The sequence below is a fragment of the Dryobates pubescens genome, chromosome 6 (assembly GCF_014839835.1).
Source record: "Dryobates pubescens isolate bDryPub1 chromosome 6, bDryPub1.pri, whole genome shotgun sequence".
Taxonomy (NCBI): domain Eukaryota; kingdom Metazoa; phylum Chordata; class Aves; order Piciformes; family Picidae; genus Dryobates; species Dryobates pubescens.
In genome coordinates, this window is record NC_071617.1 from 3222546 (window position 1) to 3245891 (window position 23346).

The 23346-nt window shown below is 42.8% G+C and overlaps 1 protein-coding gene across 1 annotated transcript in view; it reads right to left on the reverse strand.

Annotated features, from left to right (window-relative positions):
• The window catches only part of PHIP (pleckstrin homology domain interacting protein), a 125527-nt gene that overhangs the window by 93007 nt on the left and 9174 nt on the right, over positions 1-23346 (reverse strand). The window contains exons 5-9 of the mRNA XM_054162546.1: positions 21528-21678; positions 21322-21420; positions 12937-13097; positions 1409-1630; positions 685-785 (exon numbers count right to left, since the gene is read on the reverse strand). Of these exons, the coding sequence (XP_054018521.1) occupies positions 685-785; positions 1409-1630; positions 12937-13097; positions 21322-21420; positions 21528-21678 (734 nt within the window). The remainder of the gene's footprint in view (positions 1-684; positions 786-1408; positions 1631-12936; positions 13098-21321; positions 21421-21527; positions 21679-23346) is intronic.

Below are 23346 nucleotides of genomic sequence, written 5' to 3' on the forward strand. Positions count from 1 at the left end.
AACAACTATTTCAGAGATGCAGGTGTTTTGTGCTACAGGAAAAGATGGAGCAAAATGCACTTGCAAGCCACTGAAGAAGTTAATGGTAAAAAACTGTCTCTATTGGATGGTCCTGACCACACTTCTAATATCCTACAAACAGACAGAAATTTCAGGCTCTGCTTCATCCAGCAATACATAGATGCCCCAAAATTCTGCCTCCTGCCATGCTACAGTAAAGAGCAACTATGAAGAGGTAATGAAGAAAAGTCAGAAAACCAACAAAAAAATGGAGGGCTTTGCTGTCTCCTAAACCTCCTGGATTTTCATGTCTAAACTGCAGTCATTTTAATCAATATAACTTTCATTTCATTTGGGATTAACAAATGAGAACAGAACCAAAAGACATCAACTTTGACATTATTAAAACAACAGAAAGATTTTTCTAGTAAAAGACACAGTAAAACCAGTTTTACAGTTACTTATTTCACTCCAAAAAATGTTTTATTATCAACTTATTCCTTAAAAGATAAGCAAGCTACAGCTCCATCAGAATCAGATCACACCCAACAATCACACACAGTGAACCAGGCAGTGACAAGTTCTGCTTTAGTCGCATTTTCCTCCAACACTTTCACATCATGCCTATTCAGACACACCAATGAAAAAAACATCAATAAATAAACAGATAAAATAACAACTAACTTTATTTTTAGGGTGCCAGCATCCCACAGCCAAAAGCATATCGTTCCATCCGCCCCGGTTGAAGATAAGTATCTCTTCGAGCCACTGCACAGTGGAGAGAACTGGGAGGGAAGAGGAAGAAGACAGAAAAGGTGTCCTGTTAATCTGTTCCAGATGTGCTAAATTCCTCAAGCCACTGACTTCTCACACAGAAAAAGGCAACAACATAAAAAAGAAAAGTAAAAAAAGTCATCTAGCAAACCATGCCTAAGGAAAATAAATTGCAATGAACACCACAAGAACATGATCCTGTGTCAGGGTCACTCTCTTCCTTCAGAACAAGCCTTCTGGGTTACTTGCCAGAGCACTCTCGGGTTCTCCCTCCCCACAACTCCAAGTTGTGCAAGGGCACAGAAGTCTAAACAAAAACAAAGCAAAGCACTCAGTGGTGACTGCAGCTCTTGCTCAATGTACCTGCGCACAGAATCACATCCTCCGAAGGGCTGAAAGTTCAAAGCAGACCTGCCCGTGTCTCATGCAATTTGGAACAAGGGTTGTTTTTCAGGGACCAGGCATTTTGACCATAAACAAGTGCTATTTCACAACCTGTCTTGTGAAGAGCCTCCTCGCTGCCCAGGCACACCAGGCACATGTTTTTGTCACACAGAACAGAACTGAGCGGTTCCTTTTTCAGTCAAATGCTGCGGTTTTGTTGCTCAGCTGAATAAGTAAAGCAAAAACCTACCTGCAACGACGTTATAGATGCACTGTGGCCCTGCAGAACTGCCAAGGGTGCACAGGTTCGAAGGCACCAAACTCTGATCATTTTGTCACAGCTCCCAGCAGCTATCATGGTGTTTTCATAATTCACTGCCATATCAGATATTTCAGCTGCATGTCCCCTCAGTGTAGCCAGCAACCTTCCATCATCCGTTGCCCAGATTTTTACAAGGCAATCATCTGATCCCTAGAAGCAAGGCAGAAATCATTTCAACCACACCACTGATGTTACAGTTAACTGACACAATGAACTGAAAAACAGAACTAGTGGGACAGAGATAAATATTCCACCTCCCTGTGCTTGTAACAGTTTTCCACACTGCTTTCGAAATGCAACCTTAGATTACATTGATTCTCAACGGCATGCGCAAAACACGATGCATTTATAGCACAGACCACCAATCCTACAGCAAGTGATTTATGCTCCTCACTGAGACACTTTCTCCCAAGCTCCAGCACAAACTGAAGAAGCTGGTGCAATGCATTGACACAGAACAATAAATTTACACAGAACATGAGAAGGAATTACAAATGGGTACCACGTTTCTCATTCAGCATTGTAACCTTTTCTTCCTAGTCTGACCTTTGTGCTCTACCACAGTAGCAGTGAGGTGAAGAGCCTCACTATAACTATAAGCAGCTATATACATTATTAAGTTGAAGGCCTATGAATCTGCTTTGATGCTCACATTAACAAACACTGAAATGGCCATTCTGTGTCAAACTTCAGAGGCTTCATCCACCTGTTCATACCTTTTTGCTGGTCTCCCCACATGGCTGCAGCAGCTGCTTGCCTGTACATGACAAATTCACAGCTCCAGCAAAAATTTCAGAACTCCACCCTTCATTTTTCACTGCATTCCTGCACCTCCTTAAAGTCTGAATATCCCTGCATTTCCTTCAACACTGACAGTTGAACACTGCACCGAGATACTGACAGAGGAGATTTCATTCATTTGGTTAGGGTCAGAGGTGATAGAAAGCTGGGTAGGAGGTTTGAACACCTGGAGCACTGTTCTGCTCCTGGACACATAGGTGCCATAGTAAATTACAATGTGACACTACTGTTACAGTATTTCACCTGGGGTTTCCTCTTTGATTTACTTACAGTGTCCCTCACAAGTCTAGTATTTATGGTTTAAAAAAGAAGGCAGGGCACTACTGACACCCACCTTCTATTACAAACAAAGGTATCCAAAGTACAGGACCCAACAGTCAGATGTTTAAAGGACTGGTAAGCATTTGATGACTGCAAGCATCTAACAACCAAAAGCCTCAAAACAATACATAGAGGTTACTGATGCTATTTTCTACATCAGAGCGTTGGTAAGTAACAAATATTTTCCTTCTTTAGTTCCTGTATCTGAAGGGGGCTACAAGAAGGCTGGGGAGGGACTGCTCAGGATCTCAGGGAGTGATAGGACTGGGGGGAATGGAATGAAGCTGGAGGTGGGGAGATTCAGGCTGGAGGTGAGGAGGAAGTTCTTCCCCATGAAAGTGGTGAAGCCCTGCAAGGGGTTGTCCAGGGAGGTGGTTGGGGCCCTGTCCCTGGAGGTGTTTAAGCCCAGGCTGGATGAGGCTCTGGCCAGGCTGATGTAGTGTGGGGTGTCCCTGCCCATGGCAGGGGGGTTGGAACTAGCTGATCCTTGTGGTCCCTTCCAACCCTGACTGATACTATGATACTCTTCAACCCACATTTGGATAACCACAGAAATCCCAGACTGCCATGGCTCAATTTGCCTGCTGGTCTGCCCAGCCCAACTGCAGAACACCAACACCCAGCTTGGCAAGTACCCACCAACAGAGCCACAAGCACTCCAGGGAACACTTTCAAAAGGAACCCAGATACATCCTGCAGATATCTGAATGCACAAAAATATTCATAAAGGGTTGTTTGTTTGGGTGGGGGGGGTTTACCTTTAAAAAAGATAAATACTGGCCAGCCTGTTTACATTGCATTAATACTCATGAACAGACAATTTATTTTCCCTTCCCTCCTTAACTTTTTTAAAGCTGTTATTATAAAAGAAATATCTTTTAAAGAACCCAATTTTCTGCTTGAAAAGGCAGCTGATGTTTACTCAGCACATTCATTCAGATTCAAGATTACCACCTGGGAGAAGGAAGGGAACAGAATACCTGCAGTTACCTGACAATTACACACAGAATCACCATGGTTGGAAGAGATCAGTAGCAATAGCCTGAAAACCAGGCAACTTCCTCAGCTTTTCCTTCAGTGAACAAGCAGCTGTATCTGGCTCACAGGCAGTTATTTATCCACAGCAGTTTCTCTCTCACTCTATTACTTGTATCACTTCAAACAAGACAGAAACCTCTTACCAAACCAAGACACAACTATAGCCCCAGTTTTTGGCACAATAAAAGGAAAGCTGATTGTGTTCAGACACATGGAGAGTGCACATTTTCCTACAAATCACGAACACAGGTTGCTTCTCTACACAAGGTCTTCACCTTCAGCATCAGCAAAAAGGCTATTTTGGAGCATTAGTGACATTTTAACCCAGCAGAATGTTTTGCAAGGGGACTCCAGACTTGTGAATTCAAGATAATTTAAAACTTCATTGTGTGTTTGATTTCTGGAGTGCATTAGTAGGTAATTTTGATTTGCCAGCTGCCACGTCCCTACTTTTAATCAGGTGGGCATGACTTTTCAGGCGTGACTTTTCTTTCTTCCCAACTCTTAAAACAGGTGACCCATGAATGCAGAGATGCAGGCAAGACAACTTCTCCCATGCTTCTGCCCTCATCATTTTTGGCATAAACTTCTGAGCCTCCAATTTAAGTTGTCAAATAAATTCCACGTCACTGCACACTCATTTTGAACAAGCACTTCTATAAAGAGAAGGCTCCTCTTCCCTCAAACAGGAAAGTATAATTTCAGAGTTCTCTTTGTTCCTCCAAGGACACCAAGGCCTCGGCACTCAGAGTACCAGTGAATGTTGAACCTCAACACCCAACCCAGGACTGCTCCCTTGTGCTGTCTTGGTTAGTCACTGGGAGCAGCAACAGTTTCTGCTTCTAAAAACTTTGTCATGCGAGGGAGTGTTGCAGGGACTTGATTCTCCAAGAGACAATAAAGGAATCTTGGTAATAATTACATTTCCTGCCACTTGGGTAAGGACCCCAGGGGTACAGCCTATAGGATTTCTTTCTGCTTACACATAAAGCTTCTGTGCCCAGATTGTGGCACAGGGAAAACCAGAATCTGTAGATTTGAACAGCAAGATACACAGAATCACTGATGTGGGATGGGATCTCTGCAAGTTGTCTAGTCCCATCTCCTTCCCCAAGTTCAGTCAGCTAGGGTAGGTCACCCAGGACTATATATCACCCATTCTTGTTTTGTTATCATCTGCTCATTTAATGAGAGTATTCTCTGTCCCATCACCCAGGTCTGTAAAGGAAAGATTAAAAAGTACTGCCTCAATACCAGTCCCTGTGGCAGACCTCTACTGACTGCCTCCAGCTGGACTTGGTGCCATTAATCACCACCCTTCAAACTATTTTGTTTAGGCCATTTTCAATCTCATGTCCACTTATCTAGCCTGTACTTCATGATTCTGTCTTTAAGAATGCTATGGGAGGCAGTATTGAAAGCCACCAACTACAGAAAACAGACTCAACTTGGGGTAAATTTACTTTAGTTTATTACCAATCAAATCAGAGTAGGGTAATAATAAAAACTAGATCTTGAAACACCTTCCCCAACCCTTCCTTCCCTCCCTTCTTCCTGAGCTCAGTGTTGAAAAAAAACCATTCACTACCACCTCTCATCCAACTTGGTTATTTCCTTAACAAACATATGACAACTCTAAACAGCACTCAAGATTCATCAATTAATAAGTTTCCATAACTGTTTCTGTCTTCATAGATTCAGATTTGCACTTCTGTAGTTAAAGTTTCAGAGAGGTTCAAATTCTACACTTACTTGATAAAACTGTAGAATAGAATAGAATAGAGTAGAGTAGAGTAGAGTAGAATAGAATAGACCAGGTTGGAAGAGACCTTCAAGATGATCACATCCAACCCATCAACCAATCCAACCCACCTAATCAACTAACCCATGGCACCAAGCACCCCTTCAAGTCTCCTCCTGAACACCTCCAATGATGGTGACTCCACCACCTCCCCAGGCAGCCCATTCCAATGGGCAATCACTCTCTCTGTGTAGAACTTCCTCCTCACATCCAGCCTAAACCTCCCCTGGCACAGCCTGAGACTGTGTCCTCTTGTTCTGGTACTTGTTGCCTGGGAGAAGAGACCAACCTCTGCCTGTCTACAACCTCCTTTCAGGTAGTTGTAGACAGCAATAAGGTCACCTCTGAGTCTCCTCCTCTCCAGGCTAAGCAACCCCAGCTCCCTCAGCCTCTCCTCACAGGGCTGTGTTCCAAGCCCCTCACCAACTTCTTTGCCCTTCTCTGGACTCGTTCCAGCAAGTCAACCTCCTTCCTAACCTGAGGGGCCCAGAACTGGACACAGGACTCGAGGTGCAGCCTAACCAGTGCAGTGTACAGGGGCAGAATAGTACCAGCTCATTCTCTTCTACTGTTAAAATCAATAAGGCTGGAAAAGACCTCAAAGATCATCAAGGCCAACCTGTCACCCAACACCTCATGACTACTAAACCATGGCCTCAAGTGCCACATCCAATCCCTTTTTGAACATGTCCGGGGCAGTGACTCCACCACCTCCCTGGGCAGCACATTCCAATGGCTAACAACTCTCTCTGGGAAGAACTTCTTCCTCACCTCCAGCCTAAATTTCTCCTCACCTCAAGCCTTTATATTCTGGTATAAATCTGAAGAGCATGAAGAACCCTGTGTATTCTTCTCAAAAGTGCAGTCACCACCAAAAAAAAAGCCATGAGACGGAAACCAAAGCCTTCCAGAATGCTATAGGAGGAGAAAACCACTCACATGTGGATTAATATCTTCCTCAAAGCAACATATGCATAAGAACAGACCCAAGCCTTTAACATTAAATTGTATCACAGTCTAAAACAAATTTCAAACCACTGGTCCCATTTTTCTTGCTGCACAAATTAAAAACCAAACCAAAACACACAAAAAACCCCAAAACCAACCAACCAAAAAACCAGAATAAAGGAAAATGTGACAAACAAAAACCAACAAAAAACTCCAAGCAAAAAGATAACAAAAGCAACAAAACCACAACAAAACCCCCAACCACAACACCCAACCCCCCTTCAAATGAACAAAAGGAAGAACAAAACCCCACTCTGTCTACAGAACTACACATTACATAAAGCATGCTTCTGCAACTCTCACCTTTTACAGAGCAGTATTATAAAGAAGCTACTGGACTTACAGTAAGATTAAGCAGTCATTTTACTGCATAAACAGGCTGTTCAAAGTGTAAAGAAAAAAGAGGGGGGGGGAGGGGGAAAATCCAATCAACCAATAAAACAAACCCTGCATTATGAAAAGAGGCTGCCTGCAAAATGTAACTGATGGAGAGCAACCTGCACATAGACCTAAAAGATGTAAAGCAGTCATCAAGACAAACTACATCTGGGACCTAATACCACCTGGAGGGTCCTCAGAGGGCTATTTAGTAACAGCAAAACCAGGAAAGAATAACAGTATCACAGTATCACCAAGGCTGGAAGAAACCTCGGGGATCATCGAGCCCAACCTGTCACCGCAGACCTCATGACTAGACCATGGCACCAAGTGCCACATCCAATACCCTCTTGAACACCTCCAGGGATGGTGACTCCACCACCTCCCTGGGCAGCACATCCCAATGGCTAACAACTCTCTCAGTGAAGAACTTTCTCCTCACCTCCAGCCTAAACCTCCCCTGGCACAGCTTGGGACTGTGACCCCTTGTTCTGGTGCTGGTTGCTAGAGAGAAGAGACCAACCCCCACCTGGCTACAACCACCCTTCAGGTAGTTGTAGAGGGCAATGAGGTCTCCCCTGAGCCTCCTCTTCTCCAGGCTAAACAATCCCAGCTCCCTCAGCCTCTCCTCAGAGGGCTTGTGCATAACCAGCATAAACCCAGCCTGCTCCCTACGAGCTGGCTACAGTGGCATGAGTGGTACATCTCCACTGCAGAGAAAAACTAAATGACTCTTAATAAGAAAAAAGGAAGGAAGACACATAAAAAAAAAAAAAAGAAGAGGGGAAAAAGAATGAAAACAAAGGCTAAAGACAAGCTGTAAATTCTGTAGCACCTGGGAAAGCTAACAGTACTAGAGTTCAAATAAATCCATGGAAGGTGGTGGAAGCCTCATCCCTGGAGGTGTTTGCAGCCAGGCTGGATGTGGCTGTGAGCAACCTGCTGCAGTGTGAGGTGTCCCTGCCCATGGCAGGGGGTTGGAACTGGCTGCTCCTTGAGGTCCCTTCCACCCCTAACAATTCCATGATTCCATGAAATGAATGGGACAATTCACAATGCTTAAGTTACTGCTGCAGTTCTCCTAGCAAGGGCATTGGCTTACATCATGGCTTAACGTTTCCAAGGTTTTGTCTTCAAGTGCCACAAATTATGTCTCCATTAAAAAGCATTTGTCAAAAGTGAATCCTAGAACAAGTTCAGCAGCGAGAGAGAACTGAGGACAGTGTTGCCAAGGTATGGAGTAAAACTGCTTCCCTTCCCTACACAGACTTGTGGGCTGAAGTCAAACTGCCAAGAGATGCACAAATGAATCTTGGGTTGGAAAGCTCACACAGACTATTACACAATGCTGTTCATTATTCCCTGGAAAGTGGAATCTCAGGGAGGACAGGAAGGTAAAGGTAGGGGAAAAGGAGAGGGCCATCCTTCTTTGCAGTCAAAGTTAAGTAGTGCAGGAACCAGAAGATAATGCTTGTTTCTGTTTCCCTGCAGGAGTTCTGCAATTCATGCTTTTCAAGACATACTGAATGCACAGACTGAAAAATAATTAGGTTTTCTTCACTGATGGCTGATAGGCCTTTCAGCTGTGCCTTTTCAAGTCAAGAGACTTTAATTGTGGTTAATTTAAAAGAAAAAATCAATTAATTACCATGACAACACACTTCATATGTTAATATTTTTGTATATCCAGAAAAACACCACCAGGTAAGAGACTGGTCTTTAGAAATCTTTTGTGAAATCCATACAGGATTATAAACAGAAACAGGCATTGCATGGGATGCCAGGTGCCCACCAAAGCTGTTCTATCACTCCCCTCTTTGGCTGGACAGGGGAGGGTTAAAAATTAGAGAAGGACAGGGAGAGATCAATCACCAATTATAGAAAACAGACTCAACATGGGGAAAATTTAATTTACTACCAATCAAATCAGAGTAGGATAACCATAAAAACGAAATCTTCAAACACCTTCCCCCAACCCTTCCTGAGCTCAGGTTCACTCCTGATGTCACCGCTTCCTCCCCTGCAGTGGCACAAGGGGATGGTGAATGGGAGGTGTGGTCAGATCATCACAAGTTCACAGTATAACTAAGGTTGGAAGACACCCCAAGGATCATCAAGTCCAACCTGTCCCAACAGACCTCACGACTAGACCATGGCACCAAGTGCCACATCCAGTCTCCTCTTGAACACCTCCAGGGACAGTGACTCCACCACCTCCCTGGGCAGTACATTCCAATGACGAACGACTCGCTCAGTGAAGAACTTTTTCCTCACTTCCAGTCTAAACCTCCCCTGGCACAGCTTGAGACTGTGTCCCCTTGTTCTGGTGCTGGTTGCCTGGGAAAAGAGACCAACCCCTTCCTGTCTACAACCACCTTTCAGGTAGTTGTAGAGGGCAATGAGGTCACCCCTGAACCTCCTCTTCTCCAGGCTAAGCAACCCCAGCTCCCTCAGCCTCTCCTCACAGGGCTGTGCTCAAGGCCTCTCCCCAGCCTTGTTGCCCTTCTCTGGACACGTTCAAGTGTTTCAATGTCCTTCTGAGGGGCCCAGAACTGTTGTCTCTGACGAGCTCTCCTCCTCAGAGAGGACTCCTCACACTCTTCCCCTGCTCCAGCATGGGATGACTCCCATGGGAAACAGTTCAGAATGGGTCCAGTCCATGGGGTGTAGTTCCTCAGGAACAGACTACACCATTGTGGGACCTCACGGGGTCACAAATCCTGCCAGCAACCTGCTCCAGCATGGGCTTCTCTTTCCATGGGTTCACAGGTCCTGCCAGGACCGTGTTCCAGCATGGACTTCCCACAGGGTCGAAGCCTTCCTCAGGCATTCACCTGGCCCAGCATGGGGTCCTCCATGGACTGCAAAGGAACAGCTTGCCTCACCAGGGTCTTCACCACAGACTGCAGAGGAATCTCTGCTCCAGCACTTGGAGCACCTCCTCCTTCACTGACTTTGTCATTTTTCTCACATATTCTCACTCCTCTCTCCAGCTGCAGTTGTGCAGCAACTTTTTCCCCTTCTTAAATCTGCTGTCCCAGAGAGACTACCATTGTCACTAGACAGCTTCTAGCAGCTGCTCACAGAAGCCGCTCCTGTAGCCTGCCTGCTACCAAAAGTCTGCCATACAAACCCAAATCAGACCTACTGGGTAGCAGGAAAGCTGCATCATGTCCTGTTTTCACTGCCTTTAGGCATATTTCTTCCTAGCAAAATAACACCTCCCAGAAGAGTACAACTCAAAAATGTGCTGAGATCACTTTCTCTTCCTTTTCTTTTGAAGCAGAAAATAAATAGAACTTGAATTTATAGGCTTTCAATCCTTCAGAGGTCAGGAGGAAAAAAGGTACAGTTCTGATGCATCTTCTAGAGCCAATTATAAATCTGAAACAACCTCTTATTTAGCCAATGTCACAGTGATTGCTGGAGGCTGTGGAGTAAAAATGTAGAGCAAGAATGAGTTTCTACTGATGCATGCTAAGTTGCATGCTGGCAAAAGACGTGTCTGGAATGAAGTTTGACTGACTTTTTATTATGAATTCCTATCTCTACTTTCTACACCAGAGACTTCAGGAACTGTAGTGGTCTAAAGTGAAAAGAATTGGCACCATTTCATGATACAGATGCAACGACAAGAAAGCAGCTCACAACCATTTATCCACCGACTACATCACACCACCTCCAGCAGCTTGGATTTGACTGGAATGTGGAACACAACCCACTTGTTTTCACTTTGCCAACAACTGCTTAAACATCTACACAAAACACTAGATTTACCTGAGAAATCAAGAGATAACAAGTTCTGTCCCAGGCTCTCCAGAATGAAAATTCACCAGCTACAATTAATTTCTCTGGGTACTTTATTTAACACTAGAATAAAATAATGATCTACACTGGGACCTTTTTCAAGCTTATCTGTCAGCAAAGACCTGCCAGCAAAGCTCTGGGATTGCAGAAGCAGTATTGCTCCCCCCATTCTATTTCAGGTTCTTCTACTTTTCTTTTGAAAACAAACTGCTGTTGCAGTCAAGAGAATTCTCTCTTTGATCACTCTTAAATCAGACTGCAAAAAAGCAAGGAAATGTGCAACCAGGAACCACTGCAGATGCACCTAAGATGAAGTTTAGTGTACCTCTGGAAGAAGAAAGATTTTTAGGAACACAGGAAAATTCTAGGAAAATGTAGAAGACCTTAACTGTAGCATATTAAGGGCACAGACCCCAAACAGGAGGCTTAACAGGGAGTTTTATGCACTTCACCTAGGAAGCACAAACTAAGGTTTTTATTTAGAGGTGAACACGGTGATGCTGGTACACAAAATCTCTAACCTGTTGTGCCATGTCACGCACAAAACAAACCCACATCAGAGAGCCCTTTTCCCAACAGATTAATCATGCATATACTACAGGACATAAGAATTCAATGCCTGTGACTGTTGAGGGGTCTTAGCTTACTGATGAAAGCTAAAGACATCTGAAAAAAGTCTCTGCTATGCCTGAAGCAACAAGTGAACAAATAAACAGGTCTGCTCACAACAGCTCCAGCTGTGACCTCCAATCCTGCAACCACACAGCTCTCCACACAACAAAGCAAAACATCTGTGGGTGAAAGGGCAAATTCCATTTACAATCACCTTGAAAGAATTTTAGAACTTAGGACTGCAATACTTAAAACAGGAGAAGTGAACTGTCCTTCCACCTGCATTGTTTGAATTATCTGCTGTAAGGATAAAAAAGGACACAACCAAGCTCCTGGATCCACAAAGGTATCAGTTATACCCTGTGTTTGTGGAAAGACTAATTGCAGCCCAAGTGTCCCACAAGGTGTGCATTCATGAGACCTCTGGCACCACTGCAACTGACTACTTAACCAAGAAATTCAAATTATGTTGATACCTGTATGCTTTCACAATTCTCATTCCTTGGAAAACCTGCCACTTCAGTACTGATTTCAGACATCCACCCAGTATATATTTGTCTCAAACAAAACAGTAAATAGCTCAGAATACTAAGAACATTTGTACAGAGGGGAAAAAGGGAAACCACAAAACCAAAACAGAAGTTCCTGGGATCTCATAAAGACAACTCTTTGTAAGCCAACATTTTGTACAACACACCACAGACAACATTCTGTACCAAATCTAAGTTTGTCACCAGACTAAGCTTTGATAGTCATGCTTTAACAAAAGTTCCAGGAAAGAAACAAATAATCTTTAATTTCATATTGATTGTCCTCTCTGACTTCCTAATTGAATTTTGTGGTAATGGTCTGGTTTTTTGCTAGAGAACACAGGTCCAGAGAAAATGATCCACGCAGGGTAATTCTGTTCCACTGAAAATGACCCAAGGTCTTCTGACTGAACGACACAGATCAGCAATCACCGTCAGCTCCAGCCTTCAGATGGGTGCCAGGACTATTTTAACATGTAAACCAGCATGGTTATTGTGGTGGTTTTAGGCTATGCCTTTAAAATTTTGTTACAGTTTTCGAGCAGAAAAGTAGAGAAATGTAAACAAACCACTACTGGCTGAAAAAAGGAAAATAAAGATCCTTCTAAACGATTCCATCAGAGATGTCTACCATAAGACTGGTGGTACCAAAACAATCTTTTCTCATCTCTTATCTGCTGGCTTTGTTGCTCTGAAGGGATACTAATCTGTTTCTGCTTGACCTTGGCTGCATTGTTTTGGTTAAGTCTAACAGCTACTACTTTCTCCCTTTTGGACAGAGGGTGGGGAGGCAGAGAGAGAGCTTCCCTGGTCTCTGACCAGGGGGATACTTGTGTTGTTAATTGTAAGTATCTGTAGATCCTGTATATTTTCTATATATTCATTGCATTCCATTATAGATTGTAGTTTTGCCTGTAAATACAGCTTTCACTGGCTTTCATCTGGGCTGGTCTGGCAAAGTTAATGTTGGGGGGGGCCAAAATCTCAACCCACCACAGTTATTAGAAAGCATGTAAGTGAATAACAGTAGTAAAGCACCTATCTGCTCTTGATAGACATCAGCAGCACATTCAGTTTTTGGAAACAGATGACATGCTACCTGTGCTTGGAAAAAAATGAACAGCATTATCATCTACAGAAATGAAGATTTTTGTACTTACAGTAAATATCCTCCTGCCAGTCCGATCAAAAGTGACACAGTACACAGAAGATAGGTGGCCTAAAATCCTTTTGTGCATCTTCATGTGTTGATAGACCGCAGTCGGAACGAGGCGCTCGAGTCTGTACTTTCCATTTAGCTTTCTTGAAAACAGAGTATCCACTACCAAATGGGGAAGGAGAAAAAAGAAAGAAAGAAAGAAAAAAAAAAAGAGAGACAGCATTTATATTTAGTTCATAAACCAAAATAATTCTCCAGGATGGAAAGTTTATTTTCCAGCATTGGACCATTTGCCGTATGAACAGCTCACCGCAGAAACTCTCTCATTTTGCACTTGTTAGGGGGATATACATACAAAAGTAGCCTGTCATAGAATCTTAGAATCAACCAGGTTGGAAAAGACCTCAGAGATCATCAAGTCCAATCTAATACCTAATACATCATGACTAACTAAACCATGGCTTCAAGTGCCACGTCCAATCCTTTTTTGAACACCTCCAGGGATGGGGACTCCACCACCTCCCTGGGCAGCACATTCCAATGGCAAATTACTCTCTCTGGGAAGAACTTTCTCCTCACTTCGAGCCTAAACTTCCCCTGGCACAGCTTGAGACTGTGTCCTCTTGTTCTGCTGCTGGCTGCCTGGGAGAAGAGACCATCCCCCACCCGAGCCTATGATGCAGATGTGCAAGGAAGTGTCAGACTGTAAGGCAAAGCATAAAAGTTGCAATACAGCTTTCAACTTTAAGTGCCTGAACATATGGTTCTCACTTTGTACCTAGCATGAGAAACTCAAGAGGACCAGGCAGCTTCCACAGAGGAGTAAACTACCTCAGATTTAAGATCTTAGCTTAAGTTTCCACAGAGCTAGTAAATGAAGACCAGCAAACATTCAAACCTTCTCCAAGGCAACCTGTTTTTTGATGTCTACACAATTAAACATTTATCCACCACTTGCAAGACAATCAAGTTTATTCTCTGTTTAAAGAATACTGCTACCCACTGTAGCTAATCAAACAAACAAACACCAATCAACTCTTTACATTTAAATTGACCACATTCTGATTTTGCCTAACAGAATCTTGTTCAAAGAGCTTGGGATATTTTTCAACTTCAAAAGCTAACAAGGTCCACAAACAGGAATCTGCTCTAATGGAATGGAAATCTTCTATCAAGAGCTTGAGGAAAGAAAATACAGCTCAGTGTTACTAACTATAATATGCTACTCATGCAATGATAAAGCAAGACAGTATTTATATCCATGGATACACAGACATTAGTCAGCTCCCCATATCATCACTAGACCAAAGAATGGCAATGGTGACACACTGTACAGTGCTCACAATTGTGATCAAGCAGGTCATACATTCAGACTTCCAGCTTCTGAATATGTGAAAAGTGAAAACATGAATACCCAAAAATGTTCACAGCACTACATATAAATGAAACCCAAGATCTATCAGTGCCAAGGCAAGTAGCTGACACTGTTATTACTGTTCTGGTTAACCATTCCTTCTGTGAACAAGGCTATGCCTGCATCAGTGAACAGAGCAGGACCAGGGCAGGGATCCCAGCATCCACTGTCAAACGGCTACAAACCTCTCGCATCACTTGGGTTTGGCCTAGACCAACCAGACACTGGTTCATGAGTCAGCACAGGTCAAACTACATTAAATATGCTAACTGCATTGTAGCTACTCTATAAGGAGCAAAAGCACTTAGTGGTATGGAAAACTGCCAAGTCTATTGGCCTCAGGCTGTAAGAACAGCCCTGAAACATTTCAGTTAACTGCCTAGGTAGCCCAAGGATTCAAGGAACTTCTCCTAGTTCAAGATGCTTTGTGAAGGAACAGGATCATTAGCTGTGGGAGTGAGGCACTTTTTAGCCAATGCACCACTACAAACTTAAGGCTCTGTTACATCCTCTTCACCCTTCTCTCATACAAGAAAAAGATGCAGTTGCATTTGTTTTATGACAAAGCTTTTCCTTGCCAACAGTCTACTTCAGAACAGCAGGAAACCAAGATTAGCTCAGCCACAAGAGAAATCTAGTTTGACTTCCTAACAAATCATACTTCCATTTAAATAAAAAACCCAACCCCACAAACCACCCTCAAAAAAAAAACCCCAACCCTCAACAAACCAACAGCAACAAAACACACAAAGAACCACACAACCCTAAAATAAACCTCCAAACAAACAAAATACCACACCCAAACACACATCCAGAATAAGGAAGGGCTCTGCCACAATGAAGTGAACTTGCATGGTAATCTCAGCCTACTCAAAAGTTTTTTGGGGGGTGGGGGGTGGTTTTTTTTTTTGTTTTAACGTGAGATGGAGATGGTTGTTGGCAATCAGCTCCTAGCAATGCCTTCAAATGAAGCTGCAGCTCACAATAAGGGGAAAAAAAGCTAAACTAAAAGCTAGATTTGCAGGCATGTTCTGTCAGCAAGACACAACTGTAAGCAGACTCTTCAGGACAAGACAACCAACGAGTCACATGAGGATGTATTTTTCTAATATACATCTGAATTTAGGAAAAATGTTTTTAAAGGGCCTGACATACATTTAAAATTTGGGTTGGTTTGTTTGTTTTTTTGTTGTTGTTTGTGTGGGTGCTTTTAATCACTGAAGAAGATTAACAGAACCCTAGCCAGTACTTCTGATTATCTTCTCTCTGTTGTGAAGTGCTAATGGGCACCTTGCTACTAATTCACATATCCCTGGCAAACTCGGTGGGTAAAATGCTCCTTGGGTAGTAACAGCCCACTGACTGCAGGAAATAAGAGGCAACACTCTGGTACTGACACCAAGCTGTGTGGTGCAGCAGACACACTGGAGGGAAGGGATCCATCCAGAGGGACCTTGACAGGCTGGAGAGGTGGGCACAAGCCAACCTCAGGAGGTTCAACAAGACCAATGGCAAGGTCCTGCAGCTGGATCAAGGCAATCCCAGGCACAAATCCAGGCTGGGCAGGGACTGGCTGGAAAGCAGCCCTGAGGAGAGAGCCTTGGGGGTGCTGGGGGAGGAGAAGCTCACCAGGAGCTCTCAGTGTGCACTTGCAGCCCAGAAAGCAAATCAGAGCCTGGACTGCAGCAAGAGAAGTGTGGCCAGCAGGGCAAGGGAGGTGATTCTCCCCCTCTGCTCAGCTTTGGTGAGACCCCACCTGGAGTACTGGTGTACCTCCAGTTCTGGAGCCCCTATTACAAGAGGGATCTGGAGGTGCTGGAAGGTGTCCAGAGAAGGGCCATGAGTATGAGCAGAGGGTTGGAGCTGCTCTCCTATGAGGACAGACTGAGGGAGTTGGGGCTGTTCAGTCTGGAGAAGAGAAGGCTCAGAGGTGACCTAACTGTGGCTTTCCAGTATCTGAAGGGGGCCTACAAGAAGGCTGGGGAGGGACTTCTCAGGATCTCAGGGAGTGATAGGACTAGGGGGAATGGAATGAAGCTGGAGGAGGGGAGATTCAGGCTGGATGTGAGGAAGTAGTTCTTCCCCATGAGAGTGGTGAAGCCCTGGAATGGGTTGTCCAGGGAGGTGGTTGGGGCCCTGTCCCTGGAGGTGTTTAAGCCCAGGCTAGACAAGGCTCTGGCCAGGCTGATGTAGTGTGGGGTGTCCCTGCCCATGGCAGGGGGGTTGGAACTAGATGATCCTTGTGGTCCCTTCCAACCCTGACTGATACTATGATGATACTGGAAACAAGAAAACGGAGGTTCATCTCACTCCTTGGCCTTGATCAAAGCTTACAACATACAAAAAACCCCAAAAGAAGTTAAATAAAATTAATTAAAAAGCAGTTTGATACCTCTAAAGCCAGTATTATGAATTTACATTCTAATGAAAGAACATTTTATATGAGGATGACACAATTGGCAGGGGGGGCAGAGGAAGACTCAGTCTCCTGTATTTTTAAATGCTGTCTGTAAGCATAGTCATTTTTTAACACTTCTCAAGCTGTTTTTTCTTGCTGTTTTAAAGTAAATTCTCATATCCATCATTGTCCTTCAATATGCCCTCCCATTTAACTACATTTATATTTACTCTCTCTGACTTTGTCAAGTGAGCCAACTTGATTTCTTTGACCTATTTCCACTCTTTATTCCAAAGGCTGGCAACTCCAGTCTGACACCTGCACCCTTTGCTAGCACAACAGCATTCATTTGTTTCCCCTTCAGAGTACAGGTGGAAAAAGTAAAAATATCTGTCCCTCAAAACTAAATTCCTGCAGCTGAACAATAAAATTGATTTTTCTAGTGCAAGCCAAGGCGAGAAAGTCTACCAACTGTTAATCATAATGCCTTGGTACTAATTATAGGCCTTTGGCTTTTGTAACTTGTAACGATTGTTACCCACATCTAGCATCAACACTTGTCAGGCCTTTCGTGGTCTCCAATGTATCTTAGCTTGTTTTACCTGCATTTGGGTAAAGAAAGAAAAAGTGAGCTTATAAACCCTGTAACCCTAGTACCTCTCTTGCTTTTGCCTTATTAGCAGTTTTTTGTCTTTGCTTAAATTGTTGCTCACACAACAAAGGTGTTAATCAAATGAATGGTGATAACTATAACTAGCTCAGCGGCTGCAGGAGGAGTCACAACCTATACATAGTAAGGGAGGGAAGGAGGATGAGACTTCATCCCAGGAAGGGTTAGAAAGCACTGGCTGGATCTTACAGCAAGTCAATCAAAATGAAGGAAGAAAAGTTAAAAAACCACCTAGAGATTGCCTCCTCCTCACTGGAATGGCCCAGTGAAGTGGACACTCCACAGGAAACTCCCATCCAGTGCCCTGGCAACTAAGGACATTAGCACTGATTCAGCTTTATATGCCTGTCTAATACTCATGTATCAGGATCTGCTTTTAAAAGAAATAAAATTTAAAAGCAAAACAAAGCAGATGTTACTAAGTGTTTGTTGTGCAGCACAGGATTACAATCCACTGCTTCCAAATGACATTTTGGTTTCACAATCAGGATTCCTCATATTTAATAATGAAGCTATCTGGGCAGTACAAACTAATGCCAGAGAAAGCCACCTATTTCCTTGACATTTGAAACACATAAAACCCACTTTGCCACAAATTTTATCATTTAACTGTCTATCAATTGCTTACCAATTAGTTCAAAGACTCCTAGTTTCCAGGTAATTGGGTTCATCTGCACCCAGTACAGCTAGCCTCAAAGATTGAAACAGCCTATCACAGAATAGAATGGTTGAGGTGGGAAGGAAACTCTAGAGATTGTCTAATCCACCCCCCCACCGCTCAAACAGGGTCATCTCAAGCAGGTTGTTCAGGGTTGCATCCAATAAAGTTCTAAGTATGTCCAAGAATCGAGACTTTGCAACCTCTCTGAGCAGCCTGTGCCATTGTTCTGATCACTCCCAAAAGATGTATCCTAGATTTCAGTTCTTGTCCACAGCCTCTGTCCCATCAGCAATGAAAAGAGTCTGGCTCTATCTTCATCACAGTGTCTTACTCAGGTATTTATATCCATTGATAACATCCCCATACCACACACACCCCCTCCCACTTTCTCTTCTCAAAGACAAACAATCTTAGCTCCTCCTTGTATGACAGATACCCCAATCCTTTCATCATCTGCCTGGTCCTTTACTAGACTAGCTTCACACTGTCCACACCTTTCTTGTTCTGAGGAGCCCAGAGTTGGATGCAGGGCTTCAGATGTTATCTTATGTACACTGAGTAGAGGGGAAGGACCATCCTTGCCCTATGGTAACACCATGACTCCAGCAGCCCAGGACGCTGCTTGGTTGTATTTCTAAAACCAGACATCCGCACCACTTTGAGAACCTCACATTCTCCCTGCAGTCAAAACAGCAGCATCATTTAACAAACAAACTGTGAGAAAAGGGGAAAATCCCTCAGAACATTTCTTGGACTATTGAGCAAGATCATGAGATACTATTTTTGACAGGTAGATACATTCACTAATCAGAAGAAACATTCTTTGCTGTCTGGTGTGAACAGACAGTCTCACTCAGGTCCTCCCACCAGAGTGGCCACTTCCCCAAGAGCTTTGAGCTCAAAGCTCTGGTTTGCTTCTGTGCTTTTTCACCAGCTCCCAAAGCATAGTGAAAAAGGGTTATTTTTCCTGAAAAAAAGGAGTTATTTTTCCATTTCTGCAACCAAGAAGATGGAACCTTTAACAAAACAAATGAACACATGACCTAGCTATTTTTGTTCTTAATTAAGCGCTTCAGAAATGTTTTATTAAGACACGCTGCTCAAGTGAAAGTAACTGGACACAGACTTGGCATTCAGGCTTTGTTTCTCTTCATTATATTCCACAGATAGTCTGGAGTTTTCTGGAGAGCTATATATTGCTACAGATGTACTTTAATTGCATGTAAACCAGCTACCTTCAAGGCAGCTGGCACAACACACAGAGAAATGTAATGCTAAACAATATCCCATCTGTGTCAGAATGGAATTGATTCATCAGGCTAGGAAACAAGTATTTCTGTATGTTCACTTAAAGGTAAGTTTTCCTGCACAAGTCAGAAAGACCTCAGTATATTTTCTGTTCCTCAACTACCTGAAATACACGGAGCCTGAAGAGCAATAGGTTACAAATGATTTTTTGGTTGGGCAAGTCCATAAAATAACAGCTTTCCCAGGGGAAAATGGAGAAGTTTATTTAAGGGAATAGAAGAAAATGTTCTAGTTCAGTATCTAGAAGAAGTGGCATTGCAGTTCATGATCTCATTGAGAGGATCAGTCTAGAATAGGATAAATCAAAAGCAAATGCTTTACCACACAACTCTGAACCAGACATCCAAAAAATCCAAATTAATTTCACAGTTGAAAACACTCAGTTACCAGCACTTATCTCAATGTTTGGAAAAGGAAATTATTGGTCATGAAAAATGTGGTATGTTGAAATAACTGCAATTTTGCAAATATACAGTGCTCTGCAAAAAGGTTCAGTAAAAATAACATTTATTTAGAAAGCCTCACTTGTTCTTCCCTAAAAAGAGCCTGAAAGTTATTTTTCTTAACATTCCACTACCACAGCAACTCTGTGAGTTTCTTGGAGCTGCCATGGACTTTACTCACTGCTCTTTCCCTTTAAATAGGTAGCATGGAGCAAGCTACAGTACGATGGCAGAACAGTCTTCTATTCCGATTCCTCTGAGGTGTTTTGAACTGTATTCCCCAAGCAAATGAAAAAGGTAAGGCAAGCACTGAAGAAATCTTGGCTACTAGAAATCCCAGCCCTCCAGCCACCTTGCAGAAATAGCTGCTAATCTAGCCCAAGATTTTCAAGCCAACGCACTGCCACTCGAGAGAGGAATCGTCTATTCAGCAACAAGCCTTCTCTCCCCCACAGGCGAAACACCGCACAGAAAACAACTCTCTGCATGAATGCCGAAACAGCAGCTCTGGAAGCCCCACACTGAATGGATGCAGGTGGAGTGTAAGCAAACCACCTCTGAAAAATACACATACTAGCTGAGGAGGTTCTGAAAACTTAGCTCTGAACAGCCAGCAGAACCATGTTCTCCTCCTACATTCCCAGGACCCACAGACATATCATGGAAAGTATGCAACTTGTGCTCTAAAACGAGAGCTACCAGGCCACCAAACACATTGCCATCTGACCACATTACAACTGGCTGTGTTCTGCCCAAGAGCTTCTTAGCCATAGCCTGTCTCTCCTTCAGCTGTTAAGAGAGGACCATAATTCTCTGGGTAATGTGCAGTGGTATGCATTTTGAGATTTGGAGTTTCTTCAGCATTAGAAAGAATATAAATAGCCCAAATTAAGCTCTCTCAATTATATATATTATGGATTTTTATCTCTCTCTTTCTCCCTCCCCTCCCCAGTTCAACAGCACAGACAGCATATGCATGCTTCATGATACAGCACAGCAAACTAAAGCAGCTATAAAAATCACTGAATGGACTACCAGAAAGAATAACTTCTACAAGAGAAGTCTTTCAAAGAAAACCACTACCAGTCTCTGTGACTTATTCTTTTCAACAATGGATCCAAGCCATGCTGCCCTAGTTTTAAGTTGGTATATAGTACTAATTATTTATCTACTGACAGGTTTATTATCTCTTCAAGAAAAAGAGTTTTATTTCTATGTATTCACTGTTGAAATGCCTTTCATTCCATTGAATACCTAAAAGAAAAAAATGAGCTTCAGAGCAGAACTAGTGTATGAATTTACAATACCCATTTCCCCCCCCACCACATACAAACTGGTAAATATGACAATACAACATCTTCATAAAAGTAATACCAAAGGTAAGGTGTATGACACAAACAATGGCAGATAAAACCAGAGCTCCTACTGAGCTGTCATTACCACAACAATCAATCACCATTACTATGGCAATGCCAGAATAAAATTGACTTACCTATGCTAGGTGGACTGCCATAATTCACAGGGGACTCCGGAGGCCTCCCACAATGCAGGGCAGCGAGAGCAGATCCCTTCCAGACTACGTGTTTGCAACCTGGTTAAAATAAAAAATGATTATGAGAGCGATGTAGGCAAGTGGGTGGTTTTTGATGTGAAAATGCAGAAAGGGCACTTAATACCAAGAACTGAAAAGTCTCATACTTTTGTTTGTACGAAGCAAAGACTGTCTGCCAGCTCCTAATAACGTCTGCACTCCGGGGACACTCTGGGGAATTTCTTGCTCTAGAAGCGGTCCAAGCCGATGGCATATTTGAAGCAAGTGATCAGGTGCCAAGTGTCTGTAATATTTCACCTATTATACAAAACAAGCAAACAAAACATTTGCTAAAGAAGACATTTTTCTAGGCTTGGTGGTTTAATTCCACACTCCCCCCCCCCCCCACTGTTAAACAAATTGTTTTAAAAATTACAGTACACCAAGGATCAAAACAAATAAAGACCTTTAAGTACAGTGATTTGTTCTAGCTGCTCCTAATTAATTTTTCTATTCAACACATGCAACTCTGTCCAGAGAACTGTTGGTAATTTCAGACTAATTTCAGACCCAGTTAGCCAGATTAACCAACTCCATCACAAGCACTGTAAAACCAAGTAGAGTATATATTGACTATGATAGTTCAACAGTGGGCTGGTCAATTTAGGCCACTGTAAGATACAGATGAGACAAAGACTGCAAGGACAGCAACATGTAGAGAATTCTTGGAAGACTCACATACACCCAATAAACAACAGAGCTTTGTAAAAGGCAATGCAGAAAGAGTTTGCCTCCAATTTGGCTTAAGTAATTCAACTTCAACATTGGTAGGCATGGTCCTTTATCAGGCTATAGACATGACTTAATTTTTTTTCCACTGCCCCACAGTTTTCACCTGCATAGCACTAAGCCACCTCCTATTCTTAGCAACACATCTCCTGGCCACTTCATTCTAACAATGCTGAACACGTATTAATGACTGCCCAAACAAAACCAGTTCAATCTTCTGAACTACTAGTAACTCTAGATACAGCAAGGGAAAATGCAGAAGGTATGTGACAACAGCAAATCCTATTAAGCAGAAAGCTTTCAGTTAAGATATGGCATGTTTTTAAATGTGTAAACTGTTGCCAGATTATTTCAACTATAAGAAAGAAATTCCAAATAATAAAATTAAAGAGGGAGGATAAAAGAACTCCGTTTTCTTCATCTCTTGTACAGGATTTGGCATGTAGTAGTTTTAGCCTTCATACAGCCTGAAATAGGTCTTCACAGTTTTACTTTGCAGAAGAAAAAAAAAGGAAAAAAAAAAAGAGAAGGGAAAAAAAGTACTGCAGGAAAAGCTTGTAATGTTCTGTTATTCTGCAATTTCATGGCTGTGACTGACATTTTAGGCAGCATGATGCTTCTGCATTACAACCAATTAACAGGAATACAAACACACCTCATTTTTCCTCAAATGTGCTCCTATCTTGCTGACACTGTAATCACTTCATGTATTCTAGCAGTTAATATAAAGAGTGCTGATGTCTGAAACTAAAGCTCTGCAAAAGCCTCGTGTATGCCAGCAACCTTCGTGTGAAGGAGAAGTTTTCTCTTTTGCTCTTGTCATGGTTTAACCCTCACCAGCAGCTCAGCCCCACAGACACTTCCTCACTCCCCCCTGAGTGGGATGGGGGAAGAGAATCTGAAAGGGTAAAAGAGCCAAAATTTGTGGGTTGAGGTAAAGACAGTTTAATAGGTAAAGCAAAACTGCAAGGCAAACAAAGCAAAATAATGAATTCATTCACTGCTTCCCATTGGCAGGTGAATATTTAGGTATTTCCAGGAACACAGGGCTTTCCTTCTGCAAATTACATTCCATTTGTAGAATGACTTACAAGCTGTCTGTATTTGACTGCCTTAAATTTAAATGGCTTTAAAAATTTCACCCAATTTAAAAAGAAAAAAAAAAAAAAAAGCTTTAAAAAAAAAATTCTCTTTTTT